Source organism: Mastigoproctus giganteus, chromosome 2 (assembly GCF_048544385.1).
Source record: "Mastigoproctus giganteus isolate SK-2022 chromosome 2, ASM4854438v1, whole genome shotgun sequence".
In the NCBI taxonomy this organism is placed as follows: Eukaryota; Metazoa; Arthropoda; class Arachnida; order Uropygi; family Thelyphonidae; genus Mastigoproctus; species Mastigoproctus giganteus.
Window position 1 is genome coordinate 100,105,397 of NC_143576.1, and position 17,622 is coordinate 100,123,018.

General features: G+C 36.0%; 1 protein-coding gene across 1 annotated transcript in view; it reads left to right on the plus strand.

Annotated features, from left to right (window-relative positions):
* LOC150089463 (nuclear hormone receptor FTZ-F1-like) overlaps positions 1-17,622 on the plus strand; it is a 519,322-nt gene that overhangs the window by 221,476 nt on the left and 280,224 nt on the right. Inside the window, exon 2 of the mRNA XM_090389506.1 lies at positions 14,046-14,384. Within this exon, the coding sequence (XP_090245632.1) occupies positions 14,046-14,384 (339 nt within the window). The remainder of the gene's footprint in view (positions 1-14,045; positions 14,385-17,622) is intronic.

Below are 17,622 nucleotides of genomic sequence, written 5' to 3' on the forward strand. Positions count from 1 at the left end.
ATATAACTAGAACAGAAGAAAACCAACGACATACAGACATGAGAGAATGGGAGATTCATGACAGAGCTGACAGAATGGAAGATTCATAAGGAAGAAGTAGAACAGTCGATCAGGAAGTCTTAAAACTGGCACACCCCAGGGACATGTAACATCCATATCTACTGGTAGAAGAAATTCAGTTGCACACACACACAAGCACCTAGTGGAAGTAGTCTACCCTGATGGTAAGTTCATCCAGAGACAATTCCAGAGTTTCTCACTCAAGAAATCACTTACTTGAAGGCTAAGGACCAAGATACAAGAAACACGACGTAATACAGGCCGACAACCTGTCTCTCAACAATGTACAAAATCTTGACCAGCTGCATAACCAAGAAGATATCAGATCACTTGGAGAGCAATAACATCACGGTCGAGTAGCAGAAGGGATATAAGTAGACGAGCAAAGGATGCAAGGAGCAACTGCCCACTGACCGGTAGTTATGGAGCAAACTTACAAGAGGCACTGTCAACCCGTGATAAACTTCCTAGAAGCAACCATGGCGAAATTGAGTACCACCATCAAGGCGGAAAACATCACAACCGAACTAATTCCCATCATGAGAGGAACCTTCAGGGAGATTCTCTGAGTCCATTGTGGCTCTCTAGCACTCCACCAGCTATTCACTACTCTCAACAAAAGCAAGTACACATATACACTCATATAAAGGACCAACCTGTACACCTCCACCACCTGATGTACATGGATGACATCAAACTCCACACAGCAACTGAGAAGAAATTCCAAAAGCTACTTCAGATCACCGAAGAATTCAACAGTGACATCAGGATGGAATTTGGACTAGGCAAATGCAAGACCCACAGATTGCGATTGCATCATGAAAAGGAGGAGAGACATACAAATACCTGATGATGGTGAAGGCTCAGCAGTTAGAGCACATGGAGATCAAGACCTGTCTGACCGAAAATACTATCAGAGACTCAGAAACCTGCTCAGAGGAAAGCTAATCGGAGGGAACACAATTAAAGCCATAAACACCTGTGCAGTCCCAATGCTAACATATTCCTTCGGGATCATAGGATGGACTAACACAGAGCTGGAAGAGATCGTGAGAACGACAAGAGCACTGACTACCACGAGTTGCCAACATCATCCAAAGTAGGCAATGGAAAGACTAACCATTGCCAGGAAAGAAGGAAGAAGGGGCTTGATAGACCTCATCGAAAAACAGAACAAACAATTAAGAACCCGAAGGATGTTATGCCAGAAAAACACAGTGCCACTCTGCCAAGCCATAACGAAAATAGACAAACGGCATAACGCATTCAAGCTAAGCGCAGAGACGCCTCCTGCCCAGGCTGAACAAAAGAATGCAGAAAACTTTGCAAATAAGACACTCCACAGCAAACACTACAATGACCTCAGTCAAGAACGAATAGATAAAATGGCTTCCAACGCACAGCTCATGAAGGAACTCTCTTTCCCTGAGACTGAAGGATTCATACTCGCCATCCAAGACCAGGTAATCAACACCAGGCACTACAGAAAATGCATCGCCAATGACCCCAGAGTGACAGATGACACATATCCACGATTCCACCTTGCCCCAAGAACGATCCAACAGATCACAGCAGGATGCAGAGTGATCACCGAGACGGAGTACGCTCATAAACACAATCAGGTCGCCAGAATAATACATCAGAAGCTAGCGAGGAAATACCAGTTGATCAAAGAAAGTGTACCGTTTAAAAAACGTTTTACATCCTAATCCACAAGCTGTATGGGGCCGCGCCATAATAATGGACTAAATAATCCTGCACAACAGACTGTACTGTACATAACTCTCGTCGCCAAGAATGAAAAGGGTACCTATCTTATCGACATAGCAGTACCCAACACTGGCAACCTCCAGAAACCCTAAAGGCAAAAAAAGATCAGGAAGTACTCAGATCTAAGATGGAAGGTCAAAGAGATGCGGCATGTAGAACAAGTAACGACCATTCCGATCACTGCGTCACCCACCGGCATAGTGCCGAATACAAGAACCTAGCAAAAACAGGCCACCCAGAGAACACCTATACGGAACTCCAAAAATTTGCAATTCTGGACACCTGTATGATAGAGGGTTCGTCGATTAATAACAAAAGCCGGACATAACAACTACTCCGTGCACTTGGTACTAGTACCCGTCTTGGGATGAAGGGGGGAAAAATCGGGAGAAATAATAATAATAATACATTATATGCAATTAAAACCTATTAGGCGATTTAGACCTAATGTGGTGGTGGTAAGGCATTATAGGTGACCCCCGCTTAACGCTGATAATGCGTTCCGGAAAAACAGAGCGTTAAGTGAATCCGCGCTAAGCGAGCCCCGCATTCCCATAAGGTAACATATGTATTTGTGAGTTGCGGTCGGTGCCATAGGATATTTCCCAATCAATAATAAACGGTAGTGAAAAGATGCACAAATGTCGGTCAAAATGTTTAATATTCAAATATTTGTACATATAAAGTATTCTGCATTACATACGTATATAATTATATGGTAACAACTTACGTATCAAAATTAAACTTAAAATTCTAATTAAAATCATGAATTTAATTGATCGAAATTGATTTAATTTAATTATGAAAAATGTGTCGATTTTGGGTTGAACTTTGGCCCTCTTCCAATTAATTTTAAATCCCCCGCAGTTTAATTACCACCCAACAATAAAGTCAACCGATCCTTCGCCGCTTTGAAACCTGGCATGTTTTTTTCTTCTTTCAATATGAAACTTCTTTTAGGCATTCGTTTCCACAAAAGTCCTGCTTCATCTATGTTATAAACTTGTTGAGAAGTATAACACACAATACCCCTCTTCAATAATTTTAACAAGTTCTTTTTTGAAAGTTTCGGCTCCTTGATCTGCATTTGCGGCTTCTCGCTGGATTTTAAATCTATTCAACCAGCCTTTACTAGTTTTAAATGGTTCCATTTTTTTTTTTTTTTTTTTTAGGTGAGTTTTCTTCAGATCATCATATAGGCTAATCTCTCTCTCTTTTTTTATTATTTATAATATTTAACTTAACTGAATTCTGCATTGGATATTATCTTCAATAAAATTAGTTAGTCTTTCCATTTCAATCCTAATAGCCGGTCTAGCCCTAGTTGCTTGTAGTGGAACAGCTATCTTTCCCACTGCTAAAATTAATTCTTTATTATTTTTTTTTTTTTATAATTGTTCTTACAGTTAAACTTGCAAGTCCTAAATTTTGGCACACATCCGCTTGTCTTTGACCGGAATCGATTCGCTTCAAAACGTCTAATTTGATTTTCAAATTCAGTGTTTTTCCTTACATTTATAGTCTTCGTATTGCGCTCAGATGTTGTTGCTTTTTCGTTCTTATCGGCCATTATTAACTCTTCGAAAATGTAACTGCGTTGGTTGCATTAATTACGATACAATGTTCTAGTAAACTGTCCGTTTCGCACGATGTCTAATACGGTACTGAGTGATCACTAGACTTCGGATAAATGCATATAACGCAAATATTACAAGCAATATATGTGATCATTTATTAAAATGTTGATCTCCAAACTACGTAACGAGTCGCTGTACTGCAATTAAATTAGCGCACGAGAGAATTTCACTCAGCGTGGGAATATTTCTCAGGTCGGCGTGGGAAACGTTTTAACCGTATTTTTATATTCATTTTCAAGCTATCGACTCCATCAAATGAAACGATTTCGTTAAATATGCCAAAAATGCAATCTGTGAAAGAGCGTTATAGTGATCTATAACAGCGTTATAGTCAGATACGGGTTAAATATAAGAACAGCGTTATAGCGAATCAGCGTAAAGAAAATCGCGTTACAACGGGGCCGGCTGTATATACGGTCTTGACTTGTATATGACTTTATATTAGCTGTAATCGATATTTCAACTGGTATAAATATTCGTATAAATATTTTCTCTCAGTTGGTTTCCCGTGTTCGCCAAAAGTTTGCTACTGCAAACAAATAATAATTAAAATTAAAGCTTCTTAAGTGTTGTAGATTTTGCATCCCCCCCACCCTTACGTAGTTTTGTTCAGATGATGACAAGAAAATCTTTTATTACTAGGGCATTTTGTATTCCAAGGGCTAATGTTTTTGTCTGTTTATTTGTTTATTTGCTTTCTGCATATAAACTTCTTTTAGAGCCCAAGTAAACACTTTGTTTGGTGGAAGGGTGTTCCAAATTTAGAACAGAATATAAAGGTTCAAAACTACTTACTTCCATGACGTCTAGGTGTGTCACTTGTTGCATGGGGAATACATCGATGGCCCCGCTCTATAAGAGTCATTGAAATTCTCCACCACCGATTCCTTTTCCCCTAACAGAGAAACGGCAGGGCACCATGCAGGTGGTAGTGGTGGGGAGTAGGGTAAAGGTTGAACTAGCACAGCTAGTCCTTGTTCAAAGAAGGTAGCCTTCTTTGAACGAAAACTTTCTTTCTCCCCCACCTCGACTTCCATCCGTGTATTAATCGTTGTGCTTGGATTAGTGTCAACAAGCTGTTTTCGCGTGCATAAGCTTCTGTATACAACCTCTGTAACGAACTTCAACGTTTCTAAGTATCCCGTGGTTTCGGATTACTTCGATCACAAACCGTTACGAATTACACGATTCGTTCAATAATATTAACATATATCTTTAACCCAATGTCCATTTAATGGTAATGAATGCATACTGAGTTAAAGATGCTATTCAGCCAGCTGCATGCACTAGCTCTGTTTTAATATCAAAAGACAACTGTGACAAAAAGAAGAGGAAAATAAATGCAATTCAAGGTGAAAATTTGAAACATACTGAAACATAACATTAAGAATTTTTATTGAATATATTGTTAAAACAGTCAAAGTAAAAATCAATTTTAGTGAATGAGATTGCTGATACAGTACAGAAAATGTGCTCTGTACTTTCATTAGTAGCGTAAATAACCTGTGGCATGGTCTCAACCCTTCCACCCTACCCACTTCTCTCATTAAGCTAATCCAATGGTTTACAACCGGGGTCGGTCCCACGGCACCTTAGGGTGTCGCAACAACATTCTAGGGGTGCCACGTAATTTGGGTTTAAGTTACAGTACTTAAACTTTTTTTTTTTTATTTATATATTTATTTCATTGTAAAAAAGTGTACGGTATCTTTTTAATTTTGTGGTGATCGATAATTGATGTTTATTTAGTACCTCTATATAAAGAATAAAATTATATATATATACACACACACACACACACACACACACACACACAATCGGATCTAACAGGCAGAAAATTGAGTAGGGGTGCCATAAAATAAAATAAATTACTTAGGGACGCCGTAATTTAAAAAAAAAAAAAGGTTGAAAACCACTGAGCTAACCAATGATGGGCAACTTTCCTGAACGTTATGCTTTACTCTAAACGCAGTATTTTCTACCAGATGGCGCTACCCACCTTCGATGTAACGCTATCATTGTTGTAACAAGCGTGGTTGCATCTTCGACAATTTTAAAACACCAAAAATATTTGTACGTTACATATTTATTTAAAATGTTTTTAATTATCAGTACAACAGAAGTGCGGGTATTTTTTTTTTCTACCTGATAATATCGACAAGAATTAATCAGATCCTAATTAAGTAATTTGCCTATGAGTGAAGCATAAGATATTCAGGTGGAAATTTTAAAAAAAATAATAAAATTAAAAAAAAAACAGATTTTTTAATCCCAGTTATTCCTCTCCCCATACACTGACGTAATCCTGATAGTATACGAACTGTTACAGAAGTTCTGCGTGTAGTATGTCAACTAATAATCTGACAAGCTCCGGAAGGTTCTTAAAGTCAAAGACATAAATTACATTACTGCCAACAACCTGCATAGGTGAAACAATATGAAAAAGTCCTCGCTGCTCAACTGCTAGATAAATAATTTTGGTAGCGTTCGTTTTTATCCACTCTTGTTGTTGTTTAATACAGAGGTTCTTATAAACTTTTTTTTATCCGCGACCCCTTTCATAAGTTGAAATTATTAGTGACCCCAGAATAACTGTCGCGGCCCACAGTTTAAAAACAGCAGGTGTATAATAATTTCAATAGTTCTATAATAAATATTTAATTTACTCACGTTTATCAAGGTTTGGTGCAACCCCTAGAATCTTTTTCGCGACCCACAGTTTAAGAACCATTGGTTTAACAGTTATTTAACGCGGAAGCAAAACATCGCCTATTACTCAGACATCCCAATTATAATCATTAGTTTTGCAATTACCAAATCCTCAAAAAAAATAAAGTAAATCGATCTACTAAACCGGATACCCTGGCTCCAGGCCTTGCTGCCGTGATGAGCATATACTAGTAATACATTGTATCCAATAATATGAACACGTAATAGTAATAAAGATGATTTATTTATAAAACTCTGAACGTTTCTCATCTGGAGATACGACTCTAGATGAGCAGTCCGTGTATCAGCATAAAGTTAAGCACTTCGCAAATCCACGTGATTCTACAAACCTTGCAGCGAAGTTATTGTTCTGTCTGATCATTTTATAAGTCGTTACCCCGTTATATGCTTTTGCTGAATAAATACAAATTTCTTGAGGGGGAAACATCTGAAAAAATCTGCATTTTTTCAAGTTGGGTTATGCTGTTCTAAGAAAATCACGGTTCTTGAACCTTACAAAGGGATTTCACAATGTCTATGAAATTTAATTACCTGACACATGCTTCCGAGATGGAAGTAATGAGAGGAGATAATTGATATGTATAGGGACTATTTTTATATATATATATACAGTTTCGAAAATTATTGGTTAGTACTTCTCCACGACAATAACGAGAATTCTGAATTTCTTAAATTGCAAGTTTTGAACTTTTCTGAATTGTATTTCATCAAATGCTTGTTCCTAGTTCTTACCGGTCGATTGTGTTCCCTAGGAGGTCTCAAAGAAATCCTGGGGGCGAATGAGGTCGTGTATCATAATAAATTAAAAACACGAAAAATTAAGCTTGTTATTATGACAGTAAAGTAATCGAAGGATGGTCGCCGATTAGTTTCGGTCAGGAATTGAAAAACTAAAACTTTTAGCTTCGTCCAGAAACACGACTAGGGTGTTAGTTACTTCATCATAAGTAGAATCGACAAGCATCCTATTCTGTGCGAAGTTGTATGATCAACCGCAAAGCCAATCTGGCCTGGATCTCAAATAGTCTTACAAATAGGTTTTTCTCAATAATCTGTGCATTTTCACAAAAGACTAGGAAAGCATTTATGACATAAAAAATGCATTCAATTATGTCTCTCTCTCTTTTTCTTTTTTTGTCATGATTTTTCTGTATTCTTTTCGTTTATCGCGATCTTTTATTATGCCTCAAAGCAGCAAGTAACCGGGCTTCTCTGAAACTCTGACAGGGCACGGTCCCCACAAGTGAATAACTAAAATTTACCATTTATCTTAGAGAAATACAAATACCTAAAATAAATTATTACTACAGATGAAATTTAGAACTGGTTCCTTTTCCTGGAATGTTAAATGGCCACTAGTTACATACCATCTTTTCCACCGCATCGAATTTCGGAAATCTTTTCATTCAAAAAAATTTGTGTAACGTTAACATTAAGAGACCTAACAGGGAGACCTATATATATATATATAAACACTGTTTTCTGAAAAGAAAATTCAAAGTTTTATGTTTAAAACACTCAACTTTATTCTTATTTTTTACATAAATGTATAATTACTTTATTAATCATCAATTTGCTATACATACAACGAATAATTTGACCACTTCTAGAGGGTCGTTTCGCGGAACCCCCCCCTAGAACTGGTATACGGACCGCAGTTGGGGAATCGCTGCTCTACAGTGTGAAACGTTACTCTTTGTGCATATAAACTGCACTTTGAATTATATTAACTAGACTACTGTGAATTATTCTTACCTCCAATTTTAACATCACTTCCCTAATAGACATATTATTATCGGAATCGATGGAAAGTAATATAATGCCCCTCCCCGATCCGAGCAGCCTAAACACTTCAGAATACCTAATTTTTCTCTGGGGTCCCGGAGCCAATCCGATTTTTAATACGTTAGTTGGGGGGGGGGGAGAATAAATAAAACTTTAACATTAGACAAAAATGTTTTAATTATTTCTAAATCAAGTACAATATTCACTTTAAGGAGAACATGAAAGCTGATTGCAAAGCCATCAGTTCAAATTTTGAAGCAACAAAGGAATTAGGGAAAGGAGGAAGACAGAGCCGGCCAAAAGAGGACGTCTGGTGTTTATGCACTCTAATTGTGTAAGTTTCCATTTATTTTAATATGACTAGTGTTCCTTCAGTAAATTAAAACTTATCAAAAATTATCTGTACTTCAATGACCTGTGCAGAACGCCAGAATTATGCAATGAAGCATTTCTAAATAAGATACAATATTCACTTTAAGGAGAACATGAAAGAGTTAGCTAGCTGCTAGACAATCTGATTTTCAGTATGCACACAATTACCTTTAGCATTTTGAACATATATTATGTTTTCGATGAAAATCTTTCTAAAGCATCCGAAAAACACATCGTCTACCTCTCATGATGCTTCATTGCATAATTCTGGCGTTCTGCACAGGTCACTGTACAGATAACTTCGGTAAGTTTTAATTTGCTGAAGGAACACTCGGCATATTAAAATAAAAGGAAACTTCCACAATTTTCCTTTTATTTTATTTGCAAATTTTCTGTAATAGACTATAAAAGAGTGAATGTTACATATTACTCATTTATTATTTTTTCTTTTCAGATTTAGTATTTTTGAAATTTATGCCTTCATAATAAAAATAAAATAAAATAAATGGTTATACAATTTTTTTTATCTATTTTACTGAATGTAATTATTATCATTATTAAATTAGTATTTATGAAATCACTAATATGCAGGATGTTTACATATATTGTTTGTGAAGCAAATAATTTTGTGGCATTATTATTGGATATTTGACGTAATATAATTTTGAACATTGCAATATAATATACCATATTACTTTTAAATTCCCGTTGATGTACATTTTGAATTTTTAAGTAGGAATATATAAAATGCTTAAATGACTCAGATATTTCAACTCCATTGTTATTTATTTACATAGTTTTAGTATATCTCAAATGCAGTTTTGTTGGAGAGCACGTTGAACCGATGAGATAAAAATACTCTTGACATTAACTTTCTTGTGCTTATTTTTCACCCAATAAGCGTACATTGTTCTCCTTTTTTTTTTTATCATGCGTCATATTCCTTATGCGCATATCGTATAAATAAATAAAAAAATATATATGTATATATATATATTTATTCTAATATATATAATATAATATATATCTAATATATATAAATATATATATTTATATATATAAAAATATATATATATTCTGAAACAGAAATGGGGAGTACACGTGTTTAAAAAAAAAAAAAAAAATGTAACCACCCCCTTCCCTGCATTACATAAAAAACACGAAATGTAATAAGTATGTTTACGTATTTATTATTTTCTATATAACGTTAAATTATTTCGAACTTGCAAGGAGGGCAGCATTAGTCAAGCAAAGACTACAGTATTTGAGAATAGTGTAGGATTACCAGTCTCAAATTGCAAATTAGGTACTGCAGCGAAAAAATAACAGTAACACCTAAGCGTACATGACATTAGTGTAAAGTGACCAGATCCTTAGCATTCCAATGCGGGAGGCAACCAAACAGCCATAAGAACATGTGAAACCATGTGAATGTATATATAAGCTGTATACCACAACATCTATAGGTGGGGGGAAGATTTTCCACTCCCCCTAGAAAAAATATATGTATATTTTTTTTAAAATTGTTTATACTGTATATAAAAAATATAAATTAAATATATTGACTTCTCTGAACTAAACTTATAAAATAAAATATCAAACTTCTTTAAAAAAAAAATATATATAAATATATATATATTATTTTTTTCTTTTCTTTTCCCCCACAGAAAGGCTGAAATTCAGTATACGGCACCCCTCATATTACGCTACGTAAATAACGAACAGAGGGTTGGTGAAGGATGTGAACTGAGAAAAATAATTGTAATTAGAAGGGGGGAACACTTATTAGAAGGGTTGTGTTTTTTTCTGGTAAATAATAATAATACATACTTCTTTTAAAAATAAAAACAAGAGAAATTTTTAAAAAATTCAATATATTTTTCCGCTGAGTGAATTTTTCTTAATAATTCTTTATTATTTGCTATTTCTTCGTAAAATTCTTCAGAAGAATTAGCAAAATTGCATTTAACTTGTAGCTTTCAGCTACAAGTTTCAGCTATAACTTATAGATGAAACTATACAACAAAAAACACAACTGACCTTAGAAACTATAACTACAAAAAACAGTCAGTTGTGTTTTTTGTTAACGTCCACAGCTTATTTACTACCGAAAAAACTCTTTCCGTTGTACCATTTGTTCCCGGCAAACATAATGCAAATGTGTGGAGGCTATATGTCCAATTCAGGACAGTTTGCAATGCGGGACAAACGACTGAAATCCGGAAGTCTGGTCACTTTACATTAGTGTGTGAATTACGCTGTTTTATCCATAGTATGTATATCAGATCCAGAGCTGGCTAGTAGGAGGAGCCAATGAGAAACTGCTGTAAGGGGTCAAAATTTTATGAGCGATAGAAAGTGTGAAAATAGAGATAAATACGCGAAAATATTAATCAAATTTTCTTCCCATTAAACCTGATAAATTTTTCCATATAAATCAGAAATACATATTTTGGTCGCGTTTTTGTTTTTAACGGAAAGTTATAACTGGAGAAAATGCGAAACAGGCAACAACACTCAGCATGTAGTGGGTGCTAACTACGGGGAGTGCAAGTACGTCCAGAGGGGGGGGGGGAGATAAAAATTCAGGTGGTCGTAGGAACCAGAAACCGGCACCATAATTAATTCCCTTTATAGTCCACTTTATCCTCTATAAGGTGGATTATAAAATCTAATAAGATTTCATTATTTAATTCCAATTTAATGTGTTAATTTGCTTAATTCCTGTTTTATTCTTTTTTTTTTTTTAATAAATAAGTCATTAAATAAAAACCTTAAATCCATAGCGTTTTAAATGCTTGCCATTACAATGCGCAGAAAATATTATTTATTAAATTACCAGTAAAAATAACTCAGGGAAGAAGCGAAGTTTACAGAACATAATTTTATTATAATATCATTTTAATTAACTTTGTGTGTGCCTCCTGTCTCTTAAAGTAGCAAAGATTTAATAATGCATTCGAAATGACAAATTTTTAATCTCTTTAAATAAATGAAGCAGTCTAGTAATGAATGAAGTTGCTCGGATTTTTATTTTTTATTTTATTTCATTATTATTATTTTTTTTTCTCTTTTTTTTGCGTACTGAATTTTGAAGCCACAGTGCTCCAGTACTTTAGCCTACTTAATAGGGTTTTGTGTGTGTGTGTTCATGAGTCAATCTGCATGTTGCGCTGGCTGAAATACTCAAACGAATCGCTGAGATGGACCCTGCTTCCTTCGCCTGATATTAGCTAACTACAGGCCAGTTTAAGGCCTTTAAGAATTCCTTCAGTTTCTGACAGGATTCGAGCCCAAACTGCTAAACGAAAACAAACCCGTTGGCGTCTCATGGGTATTACCGGTATTTATTTTAAGTAAAACAAACAAACAAACAAACAAAAAAGAAAAATTAAAGTTCTGTCCCAACTCAAAAATGAAAAACCGTGACTCAAACCTCTTCCGAGAACAGATACGAATTTATGAATTTGGGGGGCTCCTCCACAAGATATTCATACAAGGGCCCTACACGAGATGTCTGCACAGGATCCCCCCCCTTTCCCCTACAGGAGCCCAGGAAAAACTTTCAATGACGATGAAAAAAATACTGATTCAGGGTGTTTTTTTTTTTTTTTTTTTAACTGTTATAATGACAAGCATTTACACACAAAGATGTTCTGTAAGTATAACTTTACTCTCTCTAAGAAAACTGTAATAGACATGCATTAGAATCTGTGATTTACTGATAACTAACAGCAGTGGCGTAACTAGAAAAAGTGAGCCCAATGTGGGGCTCCTCTGAAAATATTTTTTTTTGGTAAAAATAAAAAATAAGAGTACAACGGTAAATGTGTATTTAAAATATTTATTAATACAATATAAAAACAAAAATAATATTAAATTCTGTAAATATAAAAATTAAAAATAAATTCTGAAAATTAAATGGAAATTATGAACCCGCTACCTTACTATGGGAAGAGGTTGCGAGAGGGTGCTAGAGTTCAGAGTAGCGTTGCTTTCTACGATGGCTGAATCAACTTCTATGAAACAGGAACTGCGAAGCAGCCAGAGACTTTTTTGACATACAGTACTGTATAAACTGCGGGGGAAAAAGTTCGTGCAGGCCCAACCACATAGTCCCTCCAATAATACTCAGAAATATTATAGGTACAATAGTAATACTATACTCAATAATAATTACCCCCAATAAATGGGCCCCTATTTGACTTTGGTCCCCCCTCCCGCAGTTACAAATCCTTAAAAATTGCCCTGGAAGCAGCAGTTAATACCGTTTCACCTCTATTCACTCTAGTTTCACTTGTGCTCTGCAGCTAGCTAACAATAAACATGTTTCGTGTGAAAAAAAGTTATTGTTCGTAGACATAGTAAATTTTAGTTATCAAAAATAAACATAACTAAAAAAGTTAAATTTTTACTCAATTATTTTTTTTTGTTTCGGGCAGGAGGCCCCCTTTCGGTCGTGGGCCCCAGTGCTCCGCGTTGGCTGCATTGGCATAGTTACGCCACTGACTAACAGTTGTATTAATAAATTCCTTCTTAGGAGAGTTCCTTTTTATTTATTTTTTTTCTGAGCGATACATGCAAATTAAACTTTTGACTTCCACTTCAAGGCTGAAGAAGTGGCAAAATTTTGTTCTCATAACTCTGTCCTTTGCTACAGCTTCTTTCGCCTTTGTGTGCGTAAAATGTGAAATGTGTTAAGACACATCAGATGGATTCAGCAACTAACAGCCAATTTCTTCTGACCGGCTTGATTCTTCTATGCGTTATAATTTGAATTACTGCCGCTAGGTGGCTACGAAAATCGAAACTTGCCGAACTTCTTACTTCATTATTAAGCAAAAGTACCACGAAGAATAAACTAATGTCAACTTATTAAACTAGAACAGTCACCAAATTAAACACAGTACTACAACTAAATAGCTAATAGGAATGACTGGATCCTGATAGTCAACTAAAGTTTAGAGCAGTAGATATTATGCGAATATAGCGAGGGGTAAAAAAAAAAAAAACACAGATAAACGTTATTAAGAGAAACTATTTGGTTCGTAGATTGCCAGAGAGAGTGAGTGAGCACCAGATAAAACCTTGTCTATCTCAATTCGTTTTCTCTCCCGCACTTCCCCTCCGACCGGGAAAAGGTAGCGGTAGAGGAACTGCATCTCCTGATTGGCCAGCCCAGCAAGTTCGTTAGTGGGTCAGTAGGCTGTTAGGCGGCTCGCGATAGCGCTGACATAGACCCACTGTGTGGCGCTCACAGCCTAGCTCGTGCCACCAGTCCGACTTAACCGCCACAGTCAAGTCGCGCGCGCGCGCACACACACACATACACACACATTGAAACCACTTTCACTGTCCCCGTAGCCTACTAGCGGATATACAGAGGGGTGAGTCACGGAGCTCGAGAAAGTCTTAGCGACCTGGTACGGAGTTCCTTAGTTTTAGTTTAAGCGTGTTGTGAACTAGCATTTTGGATGGTAGGTAGTAGGTGGGGTGCTGTAACTGCCATTGCCGGGCCGAGCGAAATTCTACTGAGACCACATGGTTTGTGTACAGGGCATGCGGTACCTAACTGCGAGCGAGCGTTTCAGCCTCATGTTTTGTGTCGTCTGTCATAGTGAGCGCTAGCGTTCTTAGCAACCATGATGACTTCAGCGCCTCTAATGGATACTTCCTCCTGTTTCCTGCCAGTGGCCTCCAGCATTCTTCCCGGAGGAGCTGTGACCTCTCCGACCTCCGCCCACCCTCCATCTGCTGTAGCCGCTTCGTCCGGAGCCGAATATCAAGACGCGCCGGACACCAAAGAGGGAATCGAGGAGCTCTGTCCCGTGTGTGGAGACAAGGTGTCGGGCTACCATTACGGCCTGCTAACTTGTGAGTCTTGCAAAGGATTCTTCAAGCGTACAGTCCAAAACAAGAAAGTGTACACGTGCGTCGCAGATCGCAACTGTCACATCGACAAAAGCCAACGGAAAAGATGTCCATTCTGCAGGTTTCAGAAGTGTCTGGAAGTCGGGATGAAACTCGAAGGTAAGTCAAAATTTTCATTCATTTTGTAGTATACATTTGTGATCAATAAAAGTACGGCCGGAAGGCTTTCTATGGTATTGACTAGAAGCCACTGTTTCCTTTTGAATGGTGAGCGATAGTTTGGCTGTTCTTGTTAGTGGCAGAACACCCTACTTCCGGTGTGGTGGTTGCGGCTTGGAGCTTTCGTCTGGAAGAATGGCTTCGGCAGTTAGCCGATAAACACCCACATATCTGAACGTAATATTTCTGTATATATTTTTAATGTTGTCAGTGTGCACAAGGTGTAATTATTGTTCTTATTTTAATTATTGTTCATGATATATATACTATAATGATAATCGATTATGATTAAGTGGCTTTTCCATACAATCAAATATTTAAAGAAAGTTATCGTCGAATTAAGAAGTCGAAAGACATCCCATGGAAAAGGATATCCCATGTCCGATTATGGAATCCAACCAAGTGTAGCGACTTAGGAATAGACAATTAAAAAAAAAATTTTTTTTTTAATCTTACTAGGTGCAAAGAATCAGGGATTGAGCCATTTCATGTCCCTGCAAATTTCAAATTAAAGTTGAAAAATTTCTTATAGGCAACACTTAGAACCAGTGCTGATGTATAATACTTCCTACAGAGCTTGAGCATTTCAGAAGTTCCGGATAAAAATGCTACTTTCCGTGACAGGGGCCGGCAGGTGGAGTGGGGTGGGGTTGGGTGAGGGGATCGGACTAACACAAAACCGTACCCTCTTTGTCATTTTTCTTTTCTTCTCCCCTGTGCTAGGTTGTTCTGCAGTCTACAAATCAGTGGACTGCAAGGAGACACTGAGTAATACCAAGCCTTCCCAAATTACTTAAGAGGTAGTTTGTTTGTTATTTGGTTTTTAGGAGCATTAGCAACTAAGGCCATATTGTTCCGTTAAGAGGTAGTATTAGGATAAGAAGCTAGCTGCTGAACGTTAAGAATTAGTTTCATTAATAAGCTTTGTAATTAAGCAGTGATTGTTACTGAATTATGCAAACAGAATTCCCGCAAAGGATAATTGTTTTTGAGTTATAGAGAAGATTGTAAAAGTTAAATAAAACAAAGATAAAGACAAATCAGTAAGGGTAACGTAAAATGCAAGCCGACTGTAAACGATGTTTACATAGCAAGGGCGTCCAATCTTTTGTGACTAGGGACCAAAACAGATAAAATGCTGAAAGTCGCAGGTGCATGAGTTTTCGTGGGATGAAAGAATAGTTCCTTGCCGCTAATTATGCATTTTTCAAAATTAATTTAATTTTTGCTATCAACGTTTATATTTACAGCTTAATTTTTTTATATTTAATACAAAACACAAAACTTAAGCAATTATTACATAACACTAATGACATTCCTATTTCTTATTTATGGTTATAAATATGTTTAATACTGAAGATAAATATATGCTTAATACATAAGAAAGAAACCAACGCGAAGCTATAGTTTGTGATATGCGAGTTTTAAACTGGGAGGAAGGGGGGGGGGGGTTATACTTTGAGTTGCCAACATGGCTGCGGCCGCATAATGTGAAGAAATGGGCAGACGGCCGCCCGCGGGTCGAACACTCCTATTATATAGTAAAATGTAAAAAAGAATGGTTAGGCAATTGTATTGTTAATTATCTTTACTGAACCAAGTTGGTTTTGCCCATTTACAGCAATTAGCTGGTTGAGCACATAGTTACAATAATTTATCCAAGGAGCACTAATAACTGGAATTATAGATATCTGTAACACGTTCTTAGATTAGTTTTATAGATTCTTAGATTTATCCAAGTAGCATCAATAACTGGAATTATGGATATCTGTAACACATTATTAATTAGTTATATTTACGACATTTTTAGGCTGAAGGATAAATTCTTAAGATTTAAATTATTTCCTATGCAAAAGTTTTAACAATACTCTTGAGTATAAACATTGTACAGTATAGTGCACTAGAGTTTTGCACAAACTGTCTTGTATGCAATCTACTCTTAAGTAAATTTTGGCCTTGGATATTTTCAGTGCAATCTTACGTAGTATGTCACAGGGCAGAATTATAGTTCATCATGGTCACACTAAATTACACAGGTTGTTTCAAAATTCCTTGCTCATAAAGAAATTATATTATGCCAACAAATATTCAAAGTGTATTCTAGGAGTTCTCAAGCTTTGTGATACCACGACCCCCCCCCCCCCCCCCCCATGATAAAGGGTCATCTTGATAGTAACTGAAGATCGCTATTTAGAAAAAAAAATTATTCGAAATCTACCATAAATCAAAAATGGATATAGATTATAAGAAAAGCATATCTGAAATATCTGTTGTGGGGGGGTGCTATGAGATTATGACGACAATCCAAAATAGTACATATATATATATATATATATATATATGGGTATTCAATGTAATCCCTTAAAGGTAATGTTTAAAGAGTTACATATGAAAAGAAGTATACAGTTAATGAAATAGTTTCAGTGAATGCAAGATTAATAAATCAGGTATGACAGATGCACTTAAAAGCGCAAATCAGCATTAAAGGATGCAAGAGTATATAAGTTGAATTAACATATTGAATTAAATATGCATAAATGGATGTGAAAGTTATACAAAGTGCCAGCAACTAGCAGGGTGAGGAAAGTAGAAAAAGAAGTGTAGTAGATTTGTGAAAGGTGCCTAGAGGTTATGAAGAATTAAATCAAATTATGGGCTGAATTACCAAGCCAATATAAAGTGGGGAAACTGTAAAGTAAAATTAGTATCTCAAAATACTTATAAAATGAAAATGGTATAGCTGTCATCAGATATGGGGGGGAGGGAACATTTTTGGTAAATGGTCTAATATAGGTAATGCCAAAATGCTTGATCTGATGTCAGCTGAAATAAATATTGATACATGATCAGGTATTTCATCAGGGGACTATACCTGAGCATGTATCAGGAATTGCGTTTCTATACTTGTCCATAGTAGTAGAAGAAAAGTGAAAGGCAAAAAAAGCAACAAATGTAATTAGCACTTTCTAATACAGTATGGACAAGGTAACCATTTTTACCTTGTCCATACTGTATTAGAAAAACAAAGTAAAAATGGTTAATTTCAATATGTTTAATATAAATATGTAGAATTTAGAGTAGGATTTAATTTTGTATAGATAGGAAATCAATGTATTTTAAAAATGGATTTAAGAACAAGCAAATGGTATAAGGGTGAGGTATTAAATTGAAGATGGGG